The sequence below is a fragment of the Oryctolagus cuniculus genome, chromosome 9 (assembly GCF_964237555.1).
Source record: "Oryctolagus cuniculus chromosome 9, mOryCun1.1, whole genome shotgun sequence".
NCBI classification, from domain to species: Eukaryota; Metazoa; Chordata; class Mammalia; order Lagomorpha; family Leporidae; genus Oryctolagus; species Oryctolagus cuniculus.
In genome coordinates, this window is record NC_091440.1 from 92,337,831 (window position 1) to 92,363,007 (window position 25,177).

General features: G+C 39.7%; 1 protein-coding gene across 1 annotated transcript in view; it reads right to left on the reverse strand.

Moving 5' to 3' along the window:
* Positions 1–25,177, reverse strand: part of MICU2 (mitochondrial calcium uptake 2) — a 158,596-nt gene that overhangs the window by 101,868 nt on the left and 31,551 nt on the right. Inside the window, exons 2-4 of the mRNA XM_070049155.1 lie at positions 18,211–18,352; positions 1,095–1,126; positions 928–1,003 (exon numbers count right to left, since the gene is read on the reverse strand). Coding sequence (XP_069905256.1) covers positions 928–1,003; positions 1,095–1,126; positions 18,211–18,352 — 250 coding nt within the window. The remainder of the gene's footprint in view (positions 1–927; positions 1,004–1,094; positions 1,127–18,210; positions 18,353–25,177) is intronic.

A 25,177-nucleotide genomic window follows, 5' to 3' on the forward strand; every position in this document is an offset into this window, starting at 1 on the left:
CAACCAGCACTTTGATATTGGATGTACCACACAACACAGGTCCCCCTCCTTACACTCTGATAGAATGGAAATGTCCTTAACCTTGTGGAATGCTGATCCTCCCACTAGTGCTTTGAAGACAATCCCTTCTTTCCCATCTTCCAGGATTTTCTCCTATTCATACTTCCTATTTTCCACCTCTTCTTTTGATTACCAAGAAACATGGTCAAATCTCTCCACCAAAAATAAGCCAGTATTCACCAGGCTTTTGCCAGCCTCAACTCCTGCACTCTCTCCTCATGTCCTGGCACTCTCTCCTCATGTCCTGGTCTTTCAAATAGTCTACACTTGATTTTCTTCTGTTTCCAATCACTTATCCAAGTACTGTCAAATGGTTTCAGATCACATCCCTGAAATGTTCCCGTTGGAGTGTCAAGCATTTCCTGCTGCCAAAACTAACGGGGAGTACTCAGTCCTTAGGTTACTCAGTCCTCTTAATTTGCTTGACTTTTAAAAATTTTACAACTTTCTCTTTCTCTAAGACCTTCTCTTGGCTACCGTGATAACATTATCCTGGTTTCTGCCACTTCTCTGATCATTCTGCTGTGATATCTCTCACCTCTGTTAACTTGCTTAAATGTTGGTGCTCCTCTGAGTCTTTTGTAGGCCTTCTCATCTTCCTACTCACTTATTTCTTAGTTTATAAACTTATCTCTGATCTTCTTATTTTTACTCTGCCTCCTTCTCTCCTTAGGTTTTAATTCACATCAATGTTTTAAGAATTTATCTTTAATTGCTGAGTTTGGAGAAAGTTATCTCCCACTTAATGTATATTTTAAAAACACCTACTAAATAACGTGGTGCAAATCTTATCCCTTTACTCCCTAATATTATTTCAGTTAAATACAACAACACGTACCTAGAAATTTAACAATAAATCACAATTACCTTTATCGCCGAGGTCTCTGAAAAATGTTGAGCCACGACCGGCTGTTTGGATTCCTGCCAGTGCATCCTGGATATCCTTTGAATACACATATTAAGATCTTTCATTTGAGCTTATAAAAGTTAATTTTCTATTTTACCACAAACCAAAACCCCTATATTTTTCTTACCTTTTTTGTCAGCTTCTTGATTAAAGTTTTACCTAAAGCAAAAAAGAAACATTATTTAGTACTCACATTCCTTGGTAAAAGTCAACCTGTACTAAGAAAGAGAAATCACTTAAAATACAAAACAAACAAGTAATATTTATAAAAATAAAGGCTTGCAGTTTCAGCTAATATCCTTAAATAAAAATTAGAAACCAGAGAATTCCAGTTCTAAACGCAAAGATGATACAGTGCTTGTAAGGTCCATTTTCAATCTCACTTGCCCCATTTCATGTGTGAAATCTTATAACCATTTTTAACTTACATTATTTGTCTACATCACACATTAATTTTTGTCTTTTTGCTTTCAATGATTAAAGAAGAAACAACACATTTTAGAAAGCTAAACATTTTTGAATCCTGAAAAGTCCTCTTAAACCATATAACTCTACAGTCAAATTTAAAAGGCTAGGCAACATGACAGTCCATTTTGAAGTGATGTTACCATTGATAATTTCTTAATGAATTCTTTCAGGTTTAAGGCTTCTGGCCACTTGATTTACTGCCTACTTCGTCTTTTTAGCTACCATAATTCTAAAGCATTTTTTTTTCCCTTTGGTTGGACTTATCTGTGAAAATTCGGTTGACATATTAACAAAAGTAAGTGATTTAAGATGTGCTTCTTCAGTAGTTCAGGCTGCCTAATTTGGATAATACAACCATGTAAGAAAAATTCTACTATATGGTGTTAACAAACTATTGAAATTTATTTTAATATTATTAATCAGAACATTACTAGTGATTATGACTATACAGTATTTAGAAATGTCAATGACTGTATTTCTAAGTTTGTGTGTCACTACTTTGGGGTAATTTATATTCATTGATACACTTTTATATGCCAGCCAATAACAAGGAACTCTAGATCCCAATGATAGGTGCTACTATAAGCTCACCAAATAGAGATAAAAGTTACCATTTAATTTACAATTCTGAGCATCTGTGTGATCATGTATGTAAACATGTGTAGTAATGTTTATAACAACTTTTATTTTATCTATTTTTACATGGTATATTAAAAAGAACTGATCATGATTTACATGCCTTATAATGCTTTTCTAAAATTATGCCACCAATTATTCACTACCACATGTACTTTTATTTTTCAGCAACTAAGGCTTGTCTCATAAAGAGATTAATCCTTGCACCAAGTTCAGAAAGTACTCTAAAAATGTACTCTAAGAAGCAGGATTTGAAATTTTGAAGGTAGAAGACCAGCATCTGAGGTGGCAATATTGTTTCTTTGATTCTAAGATTAATTCTAAAGAGTTTTTCATCTCTTTGAAACTCGATTCCTTTTTAGTCTGGTAAAAATCTTTTTTTTTTTTTTTAAATTTTTTTTTGACAGAGTGGACAGTGAGAGAGAGAGAGAGAGAGAGAGAGAGAGAGAAAGGTCTTCCTTTGCCGTTAGTTCACCCTCCAATGGCCGCCCCGGCCGGCGCACTGCGCTGATCCGAAGGCAGGAGCCACGTGCTTCCTCCTGGTCTCCCATGGGGTGCAGGGCCCAAGCACTTGGGCCATCCTCCACTGCACTCCCTGGCCACAGCAGAGAGCTGGCCTGGAAGAGGGGCAACCAGGACAGAATCCGGCACCCCGACCGGGACTAGAACCCGGTGTGCCGGCGCCGATAGGTGGAGGATTAGCCTGTTGAGCTGCGGCGCCGGCCAAAAATCTTTGTATTAAGAAAAAATCCTTCTATGTGAAAATTCAATACCATATGGACAACATACAGCAATAAAGTCATGAACGAGGGGCAATGGTCTGTGCAGCAGTTGAGTCACTGCTTGGGACGTCTCCATCCCATATTGCAGTGCCTGGTTTGATTCTTGGCTCTGCTTCCAATTCAGCTGTCAGAGTGCACTCTAGGAGGCAGCAGGTGATGGCTCAAATACTTAGGGCTCTGCTACTCATGTGGGAGCTCTAGAATGATTTCTGGTCTCCAGGCTTTGACCTGGCCCACCCCTGGCTATTGCATACATTTGTAGAGTACAAGAGTAAGTGGAAAATTTCTCTTTCTCAGAAATAAAATAAATCACAAAAAACAGACTAAGTGATTGATATAACCTTGGAATTACAGGTAAGAAAAGTAAAACCTAATGAGGCAGACGTCCTCTCAGATCTGTGTTTTTATGTATGTGAGTACTTAGCACTTAAAATTCACTTTGTTGAGTGGCTGGCGCCGTGGCTCACTTGGTTAATCCCCCCATATGGGCACTGGGTTCTAGTCCCGCTTCTCTTCCAGTCCAGCTCTCTGCTGTGGCCCAGGAAGGCAGTGGAGGATGGCCCAAGTGCTTGGGCGCCTGCACCCGTGTGGGAGACCAGGAAGAAGTACCTGGCTCCTGGCTTCGGATCGGCATAGCTCTTGCTGTAGCGGCCATTTTGGGGGTGAACCAATGGAGGGAAGACCTTTCTCTCTGTCTCTCTCCCTCACTGTCTAACTCTATCTGTCAAATAAAAAAAATGCTTAAAAAATTCACTTTGTTGAATGAATAACTGAATAAAATACAGAAAGAATTCAATGTCTTCTTACCCAGATCCTGTTGTTTAGGTAAGTTATTTTCCCACTTTATATATAAAACAAATAATAAAGAGAAATTAGGTCATGATATGGGTACTGGTGATTTATTTTCATACTTTTTTAAAAAAGATTTTGTTTGTTTGAGAGAGAGAGTTACAGAGTGAGAGGGAGAGACAGAGAGAAAGGTTCTTCATCCGTGGCACACTCCCCAAGTGGCTGTAATGGCTGGAGGTAAGCCAATCCAAAGCCAGGAGCCAGAAGCCTCTTTGGCTTCTGGGTCTCCTACATGAATGCAGGGGCCCAAGCACTGCTTCCCAGGCAAAAGCAGAGAGCTGGATTGGAACATGAACTGGTGCCCATATGGGATTCTGGAGCTGTCTCTACCTCTCTCTGTAGCTCTTTCTTTCACATAAATAAAATAAACTTTATTTTTTTTTTATTTTTTTGCATTAAAAAAAACTTTCATTTAATGAATATAAATTTCCAAAGTACAGCTTATGGATTACAATGGCTCCCCCCCCCATAACTTCCCTCCCACCCACAACCCTCCCATCTCCTACTCCCTCTCCCCTTCCATTCACATCAAGATTTATTTTCAATTATCTTTATATACAGAAGATCAGTTTAGCATATATTAAGTAAAGATTTCAACAGTTTGCACCCACACAGAAACACAAAGTGAAAAATATTGTTTGAGTACTAGTTATAGCATTAAATCACAATGTACAGCACATTAAGGACAGAGATCCTACATGAGGAGTAAGTGCACAGTGACTCCTGTTGTTGACTTAACAATTTGACACTCTTGTGTATGGTGTCAGTAATCACCCTAGGCACCTGTCATGAGCTGCCAAGGCTATGGAAGCCTTTTGAGTTCACTGACTCCGATCACATTTAGACAAGGTCGTAGTTAAAGTGGAAGTTCTCTCCTCCCTTCAGAGAAAGGTACTTCCTTTTTTTGATGACCTGTTCTTTCCACTGGGATCTCACTCGTGGAGATCTTTCATTTAGGGTTTGTTTTTTTTTTTTTTTTTTTTTTTTTTGCCAGTGTGTCTTGGCTTTCCATGCCTGAAATACTCTCATGGGCTTTTCAGTCAGATCCGAATGCCTTAGGGGCTGATTCTGAGGCCAGAGTGCTGTTTAGGACATCCACCATTCTATGAGTCTGCTGTGTATCCTGCTTCCCGTGTGAGATAGTTCTCTCCCTTTTTTTAAAATTCTATTGGTTAGTATTTGCAGACACTAGTCTTGTTTATGTGATCCCTTTGACTCTCAGTCCTATCATTCTGATCCATTGTGAACAGAAATTGATCACTGGGACTAGTGAGATGGCATTGGTACATGCCACCTTGATGGGATTGAATTGGAATCCCCTGGCATGTTACTAACTCTACCGTTTGGGGCAAGTCTGATTGAGCATGTCCCAAACTGTACATTTCTTCCCTCTCTTATTCCCACTCTTATATTTAGCAGGGATCACTTTTCAGTTAAGATTCAACACTTAAGAATAATTGTATATTAATTACAGAGTTCAACAAATAGTATTAAGTAGAACAAAAAAAACTGCTAAAAGAGCTAAAGTATCAAGTTGTTCATCAACTTTTAAAAAAATGGTGCTTAAGAATGTGCTACATATAGACACAGAAAGATAGTCATCATTATCAAAGAATTTATAGGCATAAAAACTAGTAAAAGTACAAAGGAGATTCAGAACAAATAGTAGGAATATTTATAGGGAAATGTCAGGGCCAAGTTTTACTTATCAATAGTAACCTTGATTATAAATGGTGAGAATTCTCTAATTAAAAGTTTGATTTATTTATTTGAAAGTCAGAGTTACACAGAAAAAGAAGGGGGGAGAGAGAGAGAGAGAGAGAGAGAGGTTCTTTCATTTGCTGGTTCACTCTCAAATTGGCTGCAACTGCTGGAGGTGTGCCATTCCAAGCTAGGAGCCAGGAGCTTCCTCCAGGTCTTCCCTAATGGGTGCAGGGGCCCAAGGACTTGGGTCATCTTCCACTGCTTTCCTGGGCCACAGCAGAGAGCTGGATCGGAAGTGGAGCAACCGGGACTTGAACCAGTGCCCATTTCAGATGCTGGCACTGTTTACCCACTATGCCACAGCACCGGTCCCTTCTTTGTCTTATTCTTAAGTGTTGAAATTTAACTGAAATGTGATCTCTGTTAAACATAAGAGTGGGAATAAGAGAGGGAAGATATGTACAATTTGGGACATGCTCAAGCTGACTTGCCCCAAATGGTAGGTTCCAATTCAATCCCATCAAGGTGGCATGTAGCAATGCCATCTCACTAGTCCAAGTGATCGATTTCAGTTCACAATTGATCATAATGAAAGGACTAAGAGTCAAAGGGAGCACATAAACAAGTCTAGTACCTGCTAACACTAACCGATAGAATAAATAAAGGGGAGAGTGATCCAACATGAGAAGCGAGATACTCAGCAGACTCACAGAATGGCGGATGTCCTAAACAGCACTCTGGCCTCAGAATCAGCCCTAAAGGCATTCCGATCTGGCTGAAAAGCCCATGAGAGTATTTCAGGCATGGAAAGCCAAGACACTCTGGCAAAAAAAAAAAAAAAAAAATCCTAAATGAAAGATATCTGTGAGTGAGATCCCAGTGGAAAGAACAGCTCTTCAAAGAAGGAGGTACCTTTCTCTGAAGGGAGGAGAGAACCTCCACTTTGACTATGACCTTGTCTAAATGAGATAAGAGTCGGAGAACTCAAGGGGCTTCCATAGCCTTGGAAACTCATGACTGGTGCATAGGGAGATTACTGATGCCATAAACAGGAGTGTCAATTTGTAAAGTCAACAACAGGAGTCACTGTGCACTTATTCCTCATATAGGATCTCTGTCCTTAATGTGCTGTACATTGAGGCTTAATGCTATAATGAGTACTCAAACAGCATATTTCACTTTGTGTTTCTATGGGGGTCAAACTGTTGAAATCTTTACTTAATGTATACTAAACTGATCTTCTGTTAAAAAAAAAAAAGGAAGAAGAAATTATCAATTCCCAACTTGACTCTCACTGGGATTAAACATGACAATAGGTCTGATCTGATTTCATCATCATTTAAAAAAATCATCTATTATTTTTCACTTTATGTTTCTGTGTGGGAGCAAACTGTTGAAATCTTTACTTAATGTATGCTAAACTGATCTTCTGTATATAAAGAGAATCGAAAATGAATCCTCATGTGAATGGAAGGGGAGAGGGAGTGGGAAAGGGGAGGGTTGCGGGTGGGAGGGACGTTATGGGGGGGAAGCCATTGTAATCCATAAGCCGTACTTTGGAAATTTATATTCATTAAATAAAAGTTAAAAAAAAAAGATTTATTTTAAAGGAAGAGAGAGAGAGAGAGAGACAGAATGGAGAGACATAGATATCTTCTGTCTGCTGGTTCATTCCCTATATGGCCTCATTGGCCAGAGCTGGGCACATCTGAAGTCAGGAGCCAAGAACTTATTCCAGGTCTCCCATGTGGTTACAGGGGCCCAAGCACTTGGGCTAACTTTCACTGCTTTCCCAGGCCATAGCAGAGAGCTGGACTGGAAGAGGAGCAGCTGGGACACGAACTGGCACCCATATGGGATGGCAGTGCCACAAGTGGAGCCTTAACCTACTTTGCACAGTGATGGCCCCTCTTTGTCTCTTTTAACAGTTTTGTTTTAAAGTCCATTTTTTTCTGATATTAGGATAGCTACACCTGCTTGCTTTTGCTTTCTGTTAGCATGGAACAAGTTTTTCATCCTTCCACTCTCATTCTGTGTGTTTCTTTGTTTTTGAGGTATGTTTATTGTAGGTAGCAAAAAGATGGATCTTGGTTTTTAATCCCTTTAGACAGTCTATCTCTTTTTTTTAGATTTTATTTATTTTATTTGAGAGGTAGAGTTACAGACAGTGAGAGGGAGAGACGGAGAGAAAGGTCTTCCTTTTCTGTTGGTTCATCCCCCAAGGACTTGGGCCATCCTCCACTGCCTTCCCGGGCCACAGTAGAGAGCTGCATTGGAAGAGGAGCAACCGGGACTAGAACCCAGGGTACCAGCACCGCAGGTGGAGGATTAGCCTAGTGAGTCGCGGTGCTGGCCAGCTTGATTTCTTTTCAAAATCTCAATCTCATGGTCAATTTCTGGTTACTCCAGCTCTCAATCATTTCTACACTGAAAGTTTAAGTTTACCACACTTAAGATAACCTATTACCCAGATTCAACATTAGATTGAATTCTTTGATGTAATAACAGTATCTGTTTTACTCATTATCATATCCCCATATGATTAGCAGTGACTCTTACATGATGTGAATCCAGCAAATTTTAATGTTTGTGGATTACAACCTATTATTTAATTATAATAGATTGTACTTATTGATTTATTCATGTATTATATGGACACGTACAGGCTAGGAACACAGTATTAAATGAGACAAACTCTGATGCTATTTATCCATTAACACAGGATGATGGATGAGCATGTCTGTGTTCAGGTGATGGTGGGAGTACCTTCATTGCTTTTATGGTACTTCCTAGAGATGTCCAAGGCACAGAATATGGGTCTGCTGATTAGGTGATAGGTGTGGACTGGAGATAGACAAATGGAAATTAGTGATCAGGAAACAGGTAAATCACTGATGTGATCATCAAGGAAGAAGTTAAAATATGAGAAAATTGCTTCAAGATGGAACCTTAATAATAACTTTAAGGCAAGAATTAGTTTTATTCTTACGAATAGATTAAAATATCTTTGAGGGCTTATATTTATTGCCTACACACCCTCAAGGTATTTATTATAGTATGATACTTTTTATACATTAAATCTGAGTTGTTTGATGTATTGGAGTTACACACATAAATTCCCATCAAAAACCAGATACCACGAGAGCATGGAATTAAAGCCTATTCATTTTGCAACAACCTCCATTTTATAAACACATTATAGAATGAATCTGGGAGCTGAGTAAAGCGCTTCAACTGTGAAAAAGAGAGGTTGGTATGCTTCTGGCACTGAATACATTTTTTAGGCTTTTGCTTCTTGATGCCACATTCAAAAGTAATAAGTACAAACTGGTGTTCATTAATGACCTTTAAAAATGAACAGTAAAGTTTTTAGTCTTTTAGTAAAAGAATCACAAAAAATAAACCAAGATTTATACATATATAAATACTAGAAAGCAAAATCTGAGAGTTCTTCATTTATTTCCTCATGAAATTCGCAAGGTGAATTATTTTAGAATTAAATGTTTTATCTTGTTTTATTTTTGTTGCATAGAAATTTTATAAAGTAGAATTTTTTTGTTTTTTGTTTTTGTTTTTGACAGGCAGAGTGGACAGTGAGAGAGAGAGACAGAGAGAAAGGTCTTCCTTTTGCTGTTGATTCACCCTCCAATGACCGCCGTGGCCAGCGCACCGTGGCCAGCACACCGTGCTGATACTAAGGCAGGAGCCAGGTGCTTCTCCTGGTCTCCCATGGGGTGCAGGGCCCAAGCACTTGGGCCATCCTCCACTGCACTCCCGGGCCATAGCAGAGAGCTGGCCTGGAAGAGGGGCAACCGGGACAGAATCCGGCACCCTGACCGGGACTAGAACCTGGTGTGCCGGCGCCGCAAGGCAGAGGATTAGCCTATTGAGCCGCGGTGCCAGCCTATAAAGTAGAATTTAATTGGATGGATTTACAAACACATTCAAACAATTGGGAGAAAACTAACACGCTTTGGGTTTGGATTATGAAAATGATATTTAAGAAACTTTTTTCTATTTCAATCTTGCCTATTACTCATTTTTGGTGTGATACTTTTTCTTTAATCATTCAGAGAGCACAGAATATTCGAGTGGACGTAACAAGTTGACTATAAGCAGAAGAATGTGTGAATATAAGGAGAGAAGGGACACGTCCTTCCTAAGACATCCTGGGGGTGCTGCCTACAATAATGGAAAGGATAGGCCATGGATCTAAGCCTGTTCTTTTCTAATTGGAAAATGCAACTCCCCAGTTGGAGGTGCATTGGTGATGAGTCAGGCAACAAGGTTTCATCTGTCATCCTGAAGTGTGACAAAAGAAAATCCTTACTGGGCTCCATTCTAGGTACATGTGTGTCTTAATGTGTTTACAAGAAAGACCCCAGAGTAGAAAGTGTTTATGTATAGAGAGTTATTACAAAAACCAGGAACTTCCACATAATATTGGAATGTTGTGAGAGCAGATGATACTCATAGCACTGGTTTACCAGCTATGGACTTTCTGTTCAAATGGACGAAATGGAATACAAAACTTCGTGATTAGGCCTTAGAAACCTCAATGTCTAAAGTTTTGGAAAATGAATTTATCACCAACTTGTGCTTTTAAAACTTCTGAATACATAAAAAGCAGCTGGCTTCTACTTATCAGTTCACCTTCCTGTTTGAATTGCACAAGAAATGCTTTGGTTAATCTACCTGTTGAGATCCACAATGAGTTCTCTGCTATCAGAAAAGCATATAAAGAATTATGTTTTTATTACTTTAGTGTCATTCTCTATTTACTCTTACCTAAAATATTCCAATTGTAAAGTGAGTATTTTCAACTAGGATAAAGGACTTTTTAAAAAATTATTTATTTATTTATTTGAAAGGCAGAAACAAAGAGAGAGATCTTCCATCTCCTGGTTCACTCCCCAAAGGCCCATAATAGCTAGGACTGAGCCAGGCTGAAGCCAGGAGCTGAGAACTCAATCCCAGATCTCTGTGGGAAGCAAGAACTCAACTAGTTGAGGTATCACCTGCTGCCTTTCAAGGTCTGCATTAGCAAGAAGCTGGAATCAGAAGCAGAGCTGGGTCTCAAACCCAGGCACTCAAAAACAGGATACAGGCATCCCAAATGGTGTCTTCTTTTTAGAAAACATTTATTTAATAAATATAAATTTTAAAAGTACAAATTTTGGATTACAGTGGTTTTTCCTCCCATAACCACCCTCCCACCTGCAAACCATCCCATCTCCTATTCCCTCTCCCATCCAATTCTTCATTAAGATTAATTTTTAATTATCTTTATATACTGAAGATCAACTTAGTATATATACTAAGTAAAGATTTCAACTGATTGCACCCAGACAGACACACAAAGTATAGAGCACTGTTTGAATACTAGTTTTACCGTTAATTCACATAGTACAACACATTAAGGACAGAGATCCTACATGGAGAGTAAGTGCACAGTGACTCCCGTTGTTGATTTAATAATTGACACTCTTATTTGTGACATCAGTGATCACCCGAGGCTCTTATCATAAGCTGCCAAGGCTATGGAAGACTCTTGAATTCACAAACTCTGACCTTATTTATTTATTTTTATTTATTTATTTTTTTGATAGGCAGAGTGGACAGTAAGAGAGAGAGACAGAGAGAAAGGTCTTCCTTTCCGTTGGGTCACCCCCTAAATGGCTACTACGGCCGGTGCACTGCGCCGATCCGAAGCCAGGTGCTTCCTCCTGGTCTCCCATGGGGTGCAGGGCCCAAGCACTTGGGCCATCCTCTACTGCACTCCCTGGCCACAGCAGAGAGCTGGCCTGGAAGAGGGGCAACCAGGACAGAATCCGGCGCCCCAACCAGGACTAGAACCCAGTGTGCCGGCGCTGCAAGGCGGAGGGGATTAGCCTATTGAGCCACGGCACCGGCCCCCGACCTTATTTAGATAAGGCCATAATCAAAGTGGAAGTTCTCTCCTGCCTTCAGAGAAAGGTACCTCCTTCTTCCAAATGGTGTCTTAATTGCTATCTCAAAAGCTGGTTCCAAAGTTTGCTTTATTATAGTTGTATTGTAATATAGTTCATAATTCATAAAATTAATTCACTTAAACTGTGTAGTTCAGTGATTTTTCTTAAAGTATATACAGAGTTGAACAACTACCACCTCAGTCTAATTTCAGGATATTTTCATCACGCCTAAAAGAACACAAATGCATAGTGTCACTACCCCTCATCTCCTAAGAAATAACTAATCTATGTTCTGTAATGATGAATTTATCTATCCTGGACATTTCATACAAATGTAATATATGAATGAACATCATATAAAATGAATATACAATATGTGGCTTTTTGTACCTGGCTTCTTTAATGATGTTCTCAAGATTCATGAATGTTGTTGTATATATCAGTACTTTTACTTTTTAAGGGCTAAATAATATTCCATTATATAGTTAGACCACATCTTTTTTTGATCCATTGATGGATATTTTGGTTATTTTTACCTTTTGGCTATTATAAATGATGCTGAACATTCACATGCAAGGTTTTGTGTGGATATACATTTTTACCACTCTTGGATGTATACCTAGGAGAATCACTGGGTCACATGGTTAACTCTAATTTCACTATTTTGAGAAATGTTAAAATGCTTTCTGAAATGGTTGGAGCATTTACATTCCCACCAGCATTGTAAGAGGGTTCCAATTTTATCACACCCTTTCAATACTTGTAATTGTTTGTCAAGGATTGGAATTAAAATAATTTTATTTATCTGAAAGGGGGAGAGGGAGAGGGAGAGGGTGGGGGAGAGGGAGGGGGAGAGGGAGAGAGAGATGAGTAAGCACACAAACAACAGAAAACTCTAATTCACTGGTTTACTCCCCAAATGCCTGCAACAGCTGGAACTGGACCAGGCCAAAGCTGGGAGCCTGCAACCCAATTTGGGTCTTCCATGAGAAGCAGGCACTCTACTACTTGAGCCATCACTTGCTGCCTTCCAGGGTGTGCATTAGCAAGAGGGCATGGGGCTGGGAGATGAACTCAGGTACCCTGATACTGGATGCAGGCATTCCACGTGCTGGTCTCCTATGGGGTGCAGGGCCCAAGCACTTGGGCCATCATCCACTTCCTTCCCAGGTCACAGCAGAGAGCTTGCCTGGAAGAGGGGCAATTGGGACAGAATCCGGCACTCCAACCGGGACTAGAACCTGGTGTGCCGGCACTGCAGGCAGAGGATTAGCCAAGTGAGCTACGGCGCTGGCTGCTTATTTATTTTGTACCTGGGTTGTATTATTTCAGTGAAGATCAGCCCTCACCTGGCCCCAGACAGTGTTGAGGCTCTGGTATTGATTTTCTCTCTCTCTCTCTCTCTCTCCCTCTCTCTCTCTCTGTCTCTCTCTCTTTTTGACAGGCAGAGTGGACAGCGAGAGAGAGACAGAGAGAAAGGTCTCCTTTGCCCTTGGTTCACCCTCCAATGGCTGCCACGGCTGGTGTGCCGCGGCTGGCGCACCGTGCTGATCCGAAGCCAGGAGCCAGGTGCTTCTCCTGGTCTCCCATGGGGTGCAGGGCCCAAAGACTTGGGTCATCCTCCACTACACTCCGGGCCACAGCAGAGAGCTGGCCTGGAAGAGGGGCAACCAGGACAGAATCCGGCGCCCTGACTGGGACTAGAACCCGGTGTGCCGGTGCCGCAAGGTGGAGGATTAGCCCATTGAGCCTATTGAGCCACAGCGCTGGCGTTGGTATTGATTCTCAACCACAGTTGTAAGGCACTGTTTGGGGCATGCCCACAGTCCTCTGGAGTTGGTGGAAGATTTGCTAGATCTCCTTGTTGGGTGGCTCACCACACCCCAGGGAGGGTAGCAGTTTTGGTAGCTCTCCTTAGGTGGGCCCAGTCACCCAAGGATGATGGTAGCTTTGCTAGTTCTCTAGGCCTCTTTTACTGACCATACCAAAATGCTAGGCCCCCTAAATGCCAGTTAATTGTCACTGGTTTTCAAGAATGTTCTGGAACATAAACTGCTCTAGAGATAAACCAAGCAAATTTGGAATCATTTGAAGGAATAATTTCAATGATAAGTCTCTAGTATTTGTTATGACCCTAGAAGGGTTCCTTACAGCTGTCTCTTTTCCTAGTTTTCTTATGCACAGTAGCCAGCCTAGTTTAGTTTATTTTCATGGAATCTATCAATGTCCTCCCAATTTCCTCCCTCCCTTCCTTCCATGGAATCTATCAATGTCCTCCCAATTTCCTCCCTCCCTTCCTTCCATGGAATCTATCAATGTCCTCCCAATTTCTTTCCTCCCTCCCTCCCTCCCTCCCTCCCCTCCTCTTCTCCTTTCTCTCTCTCTCTCTCTCTTTCTGTGGTCAGAAACAGCATTTATTATAAGGGTATATGACTGGTCTGAATATAGACCTACCATATGACCCAGCAATCCCACTCCTGGGAATTTACCCAAACAAAATGAAATCAGCATATGAAAGAGTTATCTATACCCTATGTTCAATGCAGCTCAATTCACAATAGCTAAGATATGGAAGCAAGCCAGATGTCCATCAACTGATGACTGGACATGGAAATTATATATATATATATATATATATATATATATATAAAATATATATACATACATTATGTAATACTACGCAGTGTTAAAAAAAGTAAAAGAAATCCTGTCTTTTGCAACAAAATGGATGCAACTTGAAACCATTATAATTAGTGAAATAAGCCAGTCCCCAAAAGATAGATACTGTATGTTTTCTCTGACCTGTGGTAACTAATAGAGTACCTAAAATGTAATGTATTGGAGTGAAATTGACATTTTCAGATTAGATGATCTTTTACAACCCTTGTCTCTACTATACTATTTGTTGAACTCATTACTTAGTGTAGCGTTAATCTTGTGAGTATAAAGTAAACTGAAAATAGATCCTTGTAAAAATTAAGGGTGGGATAGGAGAGGGAGGAGGAAGAAGGGTTGGAGTTTGGGTGGGAGGGAGGGGAAGGTGGGAATAATCACTATGTTCCTAAATCTGTAGCTATGAAATACATTAAATTTATGTACCTTAAATAAAATTTTTCAAAAAGCAGTCATAAACCGCATTTATTACCTTGGTATATCACTGGTCTTGTTGCTGTTCTTCACATTACTGTAGCTCTCTTGTCTTCCCCACTTCTCCCACATTCAGGCTACACAGTGCATCCTTGAATAGTCAGTTCACAACAGCAACATGCTTCATTCACAGGGTCAAAGTTCTGGTCCGCAATCCTTTCCACTTAGAAAGTTCAATGCTTGTGAAAGAATTTCTAATAAATCAGGACTTCCAGAATGGCCAGCTCTAACAGGATGATGATGGAAAATAGCAGCATATTGGTTCTCATTTTCCTGGACATTGAACAGAGAATCTTTGACTTTTGTTCAAGCTTTCACTTGTGTTTACCAGTCTGTCCTTGGTACGTTCCAACTGGTCTCTTGCTCCTCCAGGTTTTCTATGATTTCTGAGCCAATCAGGTCAGTCTTTGTGGCAATCTGAGGAGAATGCTCAACACTTTGGGTGGTCTAGTTCAGATTTTCAGTGCCTTGCAGAAGCAATGCCCTTTGAGATCGAAGTCATTTTCCAAGGTAATATATATACCAAGGTAATAAATGCTGTTTATGACTGCTTTTTAAAAAATTTTATTTTCAGTAGCACAGAATCCATTCCACAAGTGAAGGCTGGGGCGGGGTTTGGGAGCGGGAGAAGGAACTCCAACTTCACAGAACTTGGCTTCAGCAACAAGTAGCTATAGGCAGGATGAAAAATGTTGACGTCCTGTTACTCCAGGATGCAAGCCCTCTGGCTTACAACGTCATATCTATTATATATCAAAGTTCCATTTATGCCCATCTGTTTTTCAGCTCTCTATTCTGTTCCACTGTCACCAGTGTCACTTGATCTTTATTACAGCTTTATAGAAGGCCATATCACCTGGCATGGGAAATTTTTCATTTTTTTTCTTTCCAAGTCTTGACTAGTTCAGGCTCCTTGTTTTTCCATATAAAATTTCCAATCAGGTTGTCAAAATATGTGAACACACATGTACACATGCATGCACAATTTTATTCAACACTATTGGGATTATTATTGGACTTGCTCTGAATCTACAGATAAGGGCTTACAAACGAGGGCCTACAGATCAAATTATGTTTGTAGAAATGTTTTGTAAAATATTTCAATTTGAGACTTGTAACAAGACCTAGACTCTCCAACTAGCCATGCAGGCTGTCCCATCAGTTAGTTTATATTGACTCAATTCATACCCTACTATTCTGTGCCTGATCCTATAAATTTTACTTTATGGAATGTTGGTTACATACAAATACCATTTCTTTCCTTACCTAGATAGATCCTTTAAGGTATTTTCTCCAAATAACAGAACAGTGTTCAAAAAAGAATTAGAAAATCTTCTTAAAGTTAATAAAAAAGTAGTCAACTTTAAAATTATTTTTTTTGCCGGCGCCGCGGCTCAATAGGCTAATCCTCCACCTAGCGGCGCTGGCACACCGGGTTCTAGTCCCGGTCGGGGTGCCGGATTCTGTCCCGGTTGCCCCTCTTCCAGGCCAGCTCTCTGCTGTGGCCAGGGAGTGCAGTGGAGGATGGCCCAGGTGCTTGGGCCCTGCACCCCATGGGAGACCAGGAAAAGCACCTGGCTCCTGGGTCCTGCCATCGGATCAGCGCGGTGCGCCGGCCGCAGCGCGCTGGCCGCGGCGGCCATTGGAGGGTGAACCAACGGCAAAGGAAGACCTTTCTCTCTGTCTCTTTCTCTCACTGTCCACTCTGCCTGTCAAAAAATAAAACAAAAAATAAAATAAAATAAAAAAAGATTTATTAAAATTATTTTTTTCATAAATTTCTTAGAGAAGGGGAATCATATATATCCTCTTCATCTCTTTGCTTGGCTATAAGTTTATCAACTTCATTGATCTTCCCAAAGAACTGGCTTTTGGTTTGATTGCTTTTTTTTTATACTCACTTCCTTGACTTCTAATTATTATTATTTAACTTTTTCTTTTTTGAGTTTACTAATAATGAAGCTTACATAATTGATTTTAATTTCTTTTAATATTTTCATTTAATGCTATTATTTCCCCTGTAAGCTGTGCTTTCAATGTATCCCATAAACTCTGATAAATAATATCTTCATTTTCATTTAGTTTAAAAAATTTTTTCAATACATGTGTTATTTAGAAATGTGATGCTTAATTTCTAAGTGCTGTGAGATTTTTCAGCAGTCTTTCTGTTACTGAATTCTGGTTTAATTCTATCTGATTCATAGTCTTATTCTTTTTTTAATCTTAAAGACTTTTATTTACTTATTTTGAAAGTCAGAGTTACAGAGAGAGAGGAAGAGACAGAGATCTTCCATCTGCTGGTTCACTCCCCAGATGGTTCCAATGGCCAGCACTGGACCAGGCGGAAGCCAGGAGAGAAGAGCTTCATCCAGGTCTTGCGTGTGGGTGCAGTGGCTCAAACACTTGGGTCATCTTCTGCTGCCTTTCTCAGGCCGTTTTCAGGGAGCCAGATAAGAAGTGGAGCATTTGGGACACAAACCAGCACTCATAGGGGATGCTGGCAACACAGGCAGTGGCTTTACCCATTATATCACAATGCTGGTCCCCCATAACTTTATTCTACTGTGACTTTTTTTTTTAAAGATTTATTCGTGGCTATACCTCTGATTCAGCTCTCTGCTATGGCCTGGGAAAGCAGCAGAAGACAGCGCATCTACTTGAAAGGGGAGTGAGGGAAACACCAATCTTAATTCCACTGATTCATTCCTCAAATGCCCACAACAGCCAGGGCTGGACCAGGCTGAAGCTAGGAACCCAGAACTCCATCTGGTTCTTCCATGTGGGTGGAAGGGACTTAAGCACTTCAGCCATTATCTGCTGCTTCCCAGGATGCATTAGCAGGAATCTGGATCAGAAGCAGAGTAGCTGGAGTCAAATCAGCACTCTGATATGGGATTCCGGTGTCCCAACTCGTGGCTTAACCTGCTGAGCCACACTTCCTCCCACGATTTTCTACCTATGGCATCATTATTACACTAAGTGGCTCTTCTAACTTCTCTAATCCCCGTCCCTTCCTCTCCTCTCCTTTCCTTCCTTTGTCCCTCCCTCCTTTCCTCTTTCTCTCCCTCTTTCTTGCCTTCTTCCCTTCCCTTGTCTCCTCTCCTTTCCTCTCTCCCTCCCTCCCTCCCTTTCTTCTTTCCTTCCTTCCTTCTTCCCTCCTTTCCTCTCCTTTCCCCCTTCCCTTCGATCCTTTGTCTCCTCCCCTCTCCTCCTGCCCTACTCTTCCCTTCCTTTGTCTCCTCTCCTCTCACCCTCCCCTCCCCTTCCCTTGTCTCCTCCCCTCTCCTCTCCTCTCCACCCCTCCCCTCCCCTCTTTTCGCCTCTCCTCTCTCCCTGCTCTTCCCTTCCTTCCCCACCTTCCTTTTTTCCTTTCTACTTTCCTTTTCTTTGCCCAATTTTAAATATTGTCAATGTTACCAAAAACTAATATTCTAGAAAAATTATTAGTGATTATATAACAGCATTTAAAAACTTACATATTTTCCACTTTCTCTTTAGAATAAACCTATACACACAGCAACTATTTCTAAGATAAATACATACAGACGTTTATACTTGTGTCAAAAGGAATGAAAAGTCTAAAGGACAGTAAATGCACTGTAAAGAAATGATAATTGCAATCAAGAAAATCTGTTCTCAATTCTAAAAAACAGGTCTTTAAACTCTAATTTTTTTCAAACTTAGGGAAAAAAAAAACAAGACTTACGTTCCATTTGCTCAAACATTACTGAGAAGAGGAAATCTCGTGGTGTCATATAATATTCTCCTTCATGTTCCAGTGAAGAAAACTGCATGAACCGTTGTTTACGAAGAGATACTTTCTCTATTGCTCCATAGTCAACATTTTTCTAAAAGACACAGAAATTGCAATTTAAGATTTTTTTCAGTATTATTTGCAAACTCAGCTATTTGTGGGGTATTTTTTAAAGAATAATTTTTGTGTTTAGGTTTGACAACTCCCAAACTTTAAGATCACTCATTAACAAATATATACTGAATACATACTTTGTACTGTGTGGTTTAAAAAAATTATTTATTTGAAAGGCAGAGTTACAGAGAGAGAGAGGGAGAGGGAGGGGGGGGAGAGAGAGAGAGAGAGAGAGAGAGAGACAGAGACATAGAGAGAAAGAGAAAGAAAGAGAGAGATATCTTCTATCTGCTGGTTCACTCCCCAAATGGCTGCAAAGGCCTGCAGGCTAAGGCCAGGAATCAGAAGCTTTGTTCAGGTCTCCCATGTGGGTGCAAGGACCCAAGCACTTGGGTCATCTTCCTCTGCTTCCCCAGGTGCCATCACCATGGAGCTGGATCAGTACCTGAGAGTCAAACCAGTGCCCTTGTGTGATACCAGCCATTGCAGGTGGCAGTCTAACCCAATGCACCACAACCTTTTACTGTTTTAAGCACTGAAGATACAGCAGTGAATAAAACAAACCTGATGGAAGCTACATTCCAGAAAAGGAGAATGTAAATTAATGAATAATTTTTTTAAATAATATAAAATGGTGAGAAATGCTAGGAAGAAATATAAAGTAGGCTAAAAAGTGGTAAGGGACAGTATTTTAGCAAGGATAGTCAGGAAAGGTCTTTCTGAAGAGATCTTTCTGACCTTTAGAGACCACATGAGGTAGAGTCAGTTGTGGAGGTCTCTGGAGGAAAAGTACTCTGAGCAGAAACCAAGTCCATGAGGTAAGAGTAGGCTGGGTATGTTCAAGGACAGGCAGGGAAGACAATGTTACCTGAGCGGCCAAGGAAAGCACAGAGTGACAGATGAGGTCAGAGATAGGCAGGCAACAGGTCACATAAAGTTGAGCTTTCATAAAGAGAAAATACATCACTCTGCTTTCAGAACTCTAAGCGAGAAGCTATGAGGAAAAATGCTAACAGAACAAGGATGGGTAAATTACTGTTATGGTAGAGTCTGTCTTCTCAGGCAATACACCTTGATGCTAACCAACTGCTAATAGAGACAATGCTGAAATTGTCATTGCTAAACTTTCACTGAGCACTGACTGTGTACTAGACACTGTAATACTTCAGCATTTTACAAAGATGATTTAATTAATCATCACAACAATCTGAATAATTGATACTATCGTTGATATGGAAACTGAGAAGTAAAGGGCAGAGCCAGGGTTTTTAAAAAAAACAGGTCCATCTGATGCAAAGGATTTCAAACTCTTAGCAACACACTATACTATACGCAGGCCTGAGCACTGCCACTAGGCAGACTGGAGGAAGAGGACACAGCAGATAACACACACACTCACGTCAAGGCAGGAATCCTGGCACAGGAATAGGATTGTCTGTGAAAACCCATATCAGGCTTTTACCCTGGATTGCTGCCCTAAAGCACTGCTCTAACTTAAACCACAAGTTCTTGACACAGTTCCTTCCTGACACATTCTTACTCCTCACACTCAGTACTGAGTGTTACTCAAATCAGAACGGGAAAAATATGAATTCTAGTTTCTTAAAACTCCCCTAATTCAAAGCTGTCAACAGCTCCTTTTTTGGCTGACCTTACTTCTCTGACCAGTATTCATTCTTTCTCCTCAGAGAGATAATAGGTTTCCATGAGCTAGTTTTTTTTTTTCACAGTTATATTAATTTATTAAAATTGTAAATAGATAAATCAGATTACTGGGTGTTATTTCATTGCAGTGTTTGGTTTTTCTTTTTTTTTTAACTTTTATTTAATGAATATAAATTTCCAAAGTATAGCTTATGGATTACAATGGCTCCCCCCCCATAACTTCCCTCCTACCCGCAACCCTCCCCTTTCCCGCTCCCTCTCCCCTTCCATTCACATCAAGATTCATTTTCAATTATCTTTATATACAGAAGATCAGTTTATCATATATTAAGTAAAGATTTCAACAGTTTGCACCCACACAGAAACATAAAGTGAAAAATACTGTTTGAGTACTCGTTATAGCATTAAATCACAATGTACAGCACATTAAGGACAGAGATCCTACATGAGGAGTAAGTGCACAGTGACTCCTGTTGTTGACTTAACAATTTGACACTCTTGTGTATGGTGTCAGTAATCACCCTAGGCACCTGTCATGAGTTGCCAAGGCTATGGAAGCCTTTTGAGTTCACCGACTCTGATCACATTTAGACAAGGTCGTAGTTAAAGTGGAAGTTCTCTCCTCCCTTCAGAGAAAGGTACCTCCTTCTTTGATGACCTGTTCTTTCTGCTGGGATCTCACTCGCGGAGATCTTTCATTTAGGTCATTTTTTTTTTTTCCCCCAGAGTTTCTTGGCTTTCCATGCCTGAAATACTCTCATGGGCTTTTCAGCTGGATCCGCATGCCTTAAGGGCTGATTCTGAGGCCAGAGTGCTGTTTAGGACATCCGTCCATGAGCTAGTTTTATACCTCTTTTGTGTTCTGTATTCATACAATGTCCACCATAATACTGAATCTATACAGAATACCCTATACAAAGGCATATCATAAAATATCAATATCTATACATAGTAAAGACATATTGTTTTATTTAACAAATTGTTCTGAGCACCTATCAGAAAACAGTGGTAAATAAAGCAAACATTAATTCCTAGCAGAAGGTACTAAGTGCTCTGGCAGTGAATTTACAGAAAACCTATGGCTAGGATATAGAAGAAAGGGTGAATAAGAGATTTCTCAGTAAAGTAGTAGCATTTGCAAAATCCTAGATACGAGAGAATGTAGCATAATAAAATAGCCAAAGTTAAATGTGGAAATATAGTAAATTATTTTCTGTTTATTATACTAATGTTAATATATCTATCACCAGGTTAGCAAAATTTTAAGTGATCTAGACAGAAAAAAGTACAAACTCAAATCTTTAAACAAATGTTGGCTCTTTTACACATCCTAGTATTTAGGTTATTCATGATTGCTTAAAAAAATAATTTAGGGGTTGGCAGTGCTGAATAGCAGGTTAAGCCGCCACCTGTGATGCTGGCATCCCATATGAGCACTGGTTCAAGTCCTGGCTACTCCAGTTCTGATCCGGCTCCCTGCTAACATACCTTGGAAAGCAGTGGAAGATGGCCCAAATGCTTGGGCCCCTGCCACCTACATAGGAGACCTGGATGGAATTCCAGATTCCTGACTTCAGCCTGGCACAGGCTGTTGTAGCCATTTGGGGAGTGAATCAGTAGATATAAAAGTTCTCTCTCTTTCCCTCTCTCTCTGTAGCTCTGTGCCTTTCAACTAAATCAATAAATCTTTTTTTAGAAAGTCCAACAACATAATCCTTTTTTTTTGTATGAACAAACAAACTCTTCTTTCAAATCTCAACCAACTAAAAGGAGTTGGTTGAGATTTCTCCCTCTCCTTTACTGGTCTCATACCAAGACAGACCAGTAACTACATTTCTTTTGGTTTTCATGTCATCTGCTACCTTAAAGCAGCCCTATACTTTAATAGTTCTAACATCAAATCAACAAGACATGAAAATACAAAACTATTACTATTTTACAGCAAGACATAGTAACGATTTTCAAAGAAATCCTTCTATTTTCTTCCAGGAGGTTTAGACTACATATTCCTCTATCTCATGGTTACTATTTTCTATATGTATATGTGTGTTGATAACTGCCATAAGATAACATTTCTGAAGTCTTGAAAGTCAATTATCTAGGGAAATGCTGTTTTATTGAGTTGGATGATTGAGTGGACTGTTATCCCTCAATTTTGATTAAGTATCTTTTCTAGTGAATAAGAAAAGGAAGAGCAGGTGAATCTAAAGCTCCCTTGCACAGGCTAAATTTTGAGCTTGAGGCTGTTGCAGAATATCAGACATGAATTTACAAGGTCACTTACATACAAATGACATCCACATTTGTCTCACTACCCTCAACACTCTCTACCAGTAGATAGTGTGGTATAAAAACTTCCAATAACCACTCTATCTCCCAATTCAATCTTATATATGGAAGCTTTAAATAAATAGTATAAATAAACCTACTCTACTACTCCAAAATCTTCCTTTTTTGTTTTCAATATTTATTTTTATTTGAAAGAATAACAGAGAAAGAGGGATAGAGGGATAGAGAGAGAGATAAAAAGAAAGAGAAAGAGATCTTATACCTACTGATTCACATTCACTCCTCTGGCCTAAACCAGGAGTTTGGAACTCCATCTAGGTTTCCTACTTAGGAAACCTAGGCCATCATCTGCTTTCCTGGGCACATTAGTATGTAGCTGGATTGGAAGTAGAGCAGCTGGGACTAGAATTGGCACTCTGATATGGGATGCTGTTGCCCCATGACACTAGCTCCCTTTGAGATCTTTAGCACTTGTAATGTCTTTCCTTTGTATAACATTCTCTACTATCTCTCATATCTGCTTATTTATTAAGTACGCATTATCACTTAGAGATTACCACACTGGAGATTTTAATTCTACCATTTCCCTTATGAAATACATAGGGGAGGCTCCAAGTTACTATTTCTACAACTACAGCCTTTCCCCCTCTTTATAATATCAATCCATTCTGAAGTAAATATTTAATTGAGCAGCTACTAATTTGAGGTCACTCAAATTAGGGAGACAGAACACATATGAATGAAAGGGGCAACCATACAGTAGTAAACACCAACAATATCTAATAGTTATTAAGTATGAAGTACATGAAAGGCAGGGCACTAACATCTTTACATTTATGTTCTCACTCAAGTCTTACAATGGCCATAACAAGACACCATTTTTTTCATCTTTATTTTACAAAAGAAGAAAAGAAGACTTGCCAGAGTCAACCAGCTTGCCTAGATTAACTCAGTAAGTAAGTGACAGGCAGTATAACCTTAACCTCACTGTCTCAACTACTCTCTTATACCAGCTCCTGTAAGAATTGTATCAATTATGAAAGTGTAAAATACAAACTGTGAGTGAGGATAGTTGAGGAGTTGTCATGGTAAGAGTAGAATTTAAGCAAGGCTCATAGGTGAGGAAACTTTTTTTCTGCCAAGGGTCACTTGTATATTAAAAACATCATTTACAGACCATACAAAATTATCAACCTAAAAACGAGAGTGCTATAGAGTTATTAAATTTTGAGCCCTGCCTATAGTTGCCTTGGCAGTACTAGACCAAATGATTTCATGGGCCTTCTTTGGCCCACAGACTGGAATTTCTCCACCCCTGCTCTACAGAATAACAAGAATTAGCCATTGTTTAAGGCCCTAGACTAAATGTGGTCCATTTCCTAATCGGTATGTATTATTTCCCTTATCCAGTTGAACTTAAAAAACAGAATGTGCTAAAAATGCTACAACAAAATTTATTAAAAGGAAAAAAAGACATTATTTTGAAATAACCAGAGTCTTCTATTTCTAGTACCAAGTTGACAAACCAACAGTTTTATCCAGGGTCACATTTACATAACAGAAGTTGAATTTTAAAAATACCTTTTAAATGATCAATAATATAATCAATGTGTATTAAATAACTAGGCTAATTTCACAGAAATTTGGAAAATTCACCTGCCAGTGCCATTTTATATCTTTTTATTTATCTGTCAGGGTTAACTTGCTTTGCTTCATTTTTATAAATATTTTGAACAAATCTCAGACTTACTGGATAAAGTTAATGGTCAAGAATATTATATTCAATCACACATTCTTCCTAAGATGCTTTATTGTATCATTTCCAGGAATGCACTGTAAGTCTGGCTTTTGTCTCATTTTTCATCTAGACTATAATGTCTGAAGCATAATTTCAACTAATTTCACTGTGCTGAGCAAAGCATTTAACCTGGCATGAGCTAGTGGGAATGCTACTGATATAAATTTATAATGTAGAATTTTAAGTGTTAACAGGGATCATAGGGATCTAGAAATCATCAAGTCTAACAGTTCAATGCAAGGGATCAGAAGTCAGATCTTCTGAGTCCCATATACCATCCTTGGTTAATTAGTTTGTTATGTATTTCTTTTTGTTTTTTATAAGATTTTATTTATTTGAAAGTCAGAGTTACACAGAGAGAGGAAAGGCAGAGAGAGAGGTTTTTTATCCACTGGCTCACTCTCCAATTGGCCACAATGGCCGGAGCTGTGCCAATCAGAAGCCAAGAGTCAGCAGCTTCTTCTGGGTCTCCCACACAGATGCAGGGGCCCAAAGACTTGGGCCATTCTCTACTGCTTTCCCAGGCCATAGCAGAGAGCTGGATTGGAAGCAGAGCAGTCGGGTCTTGAACTGGCGCCCATATGGGATGTCAGCGCTTCAGGCCAGGGCGTTAATCCACTGTGCCACAGCGCTGGCCCCAGCTTGTTATCTATTTCTAATAAATGTTGGAAACAAGTAACTAATGTCCAAATGTTCCTAATTTATGGCCTAGTATAATGCATGCCAAGTTATCCTTCATTACCTTGAACAATTAAAAGCACAGTTCACAACAAAGCCTTTGGTGGCAAATGTAAACTATTTCCTGTGCTGTTCTTAATTTCTTTCTTCTTACTTCCTTTCATTTGTGCACTGTTTCTGGTCAAATGTGTGTGTGCTCTCTTTTCCCAGCTTCCCTCATTTTTCTTCCTCCTTTCTTTATAAGTTTCAGGTGGCTTTTGTTGTCACTGTTGCTCCTGTTTTCATATTCCTCTAACCATATCGTTTCAGGTATTCATTTCCTTTTCTCTAATTCCTGCCTTCTCTTTCTCCAATGGGTGTATTTGTGGCAGGATG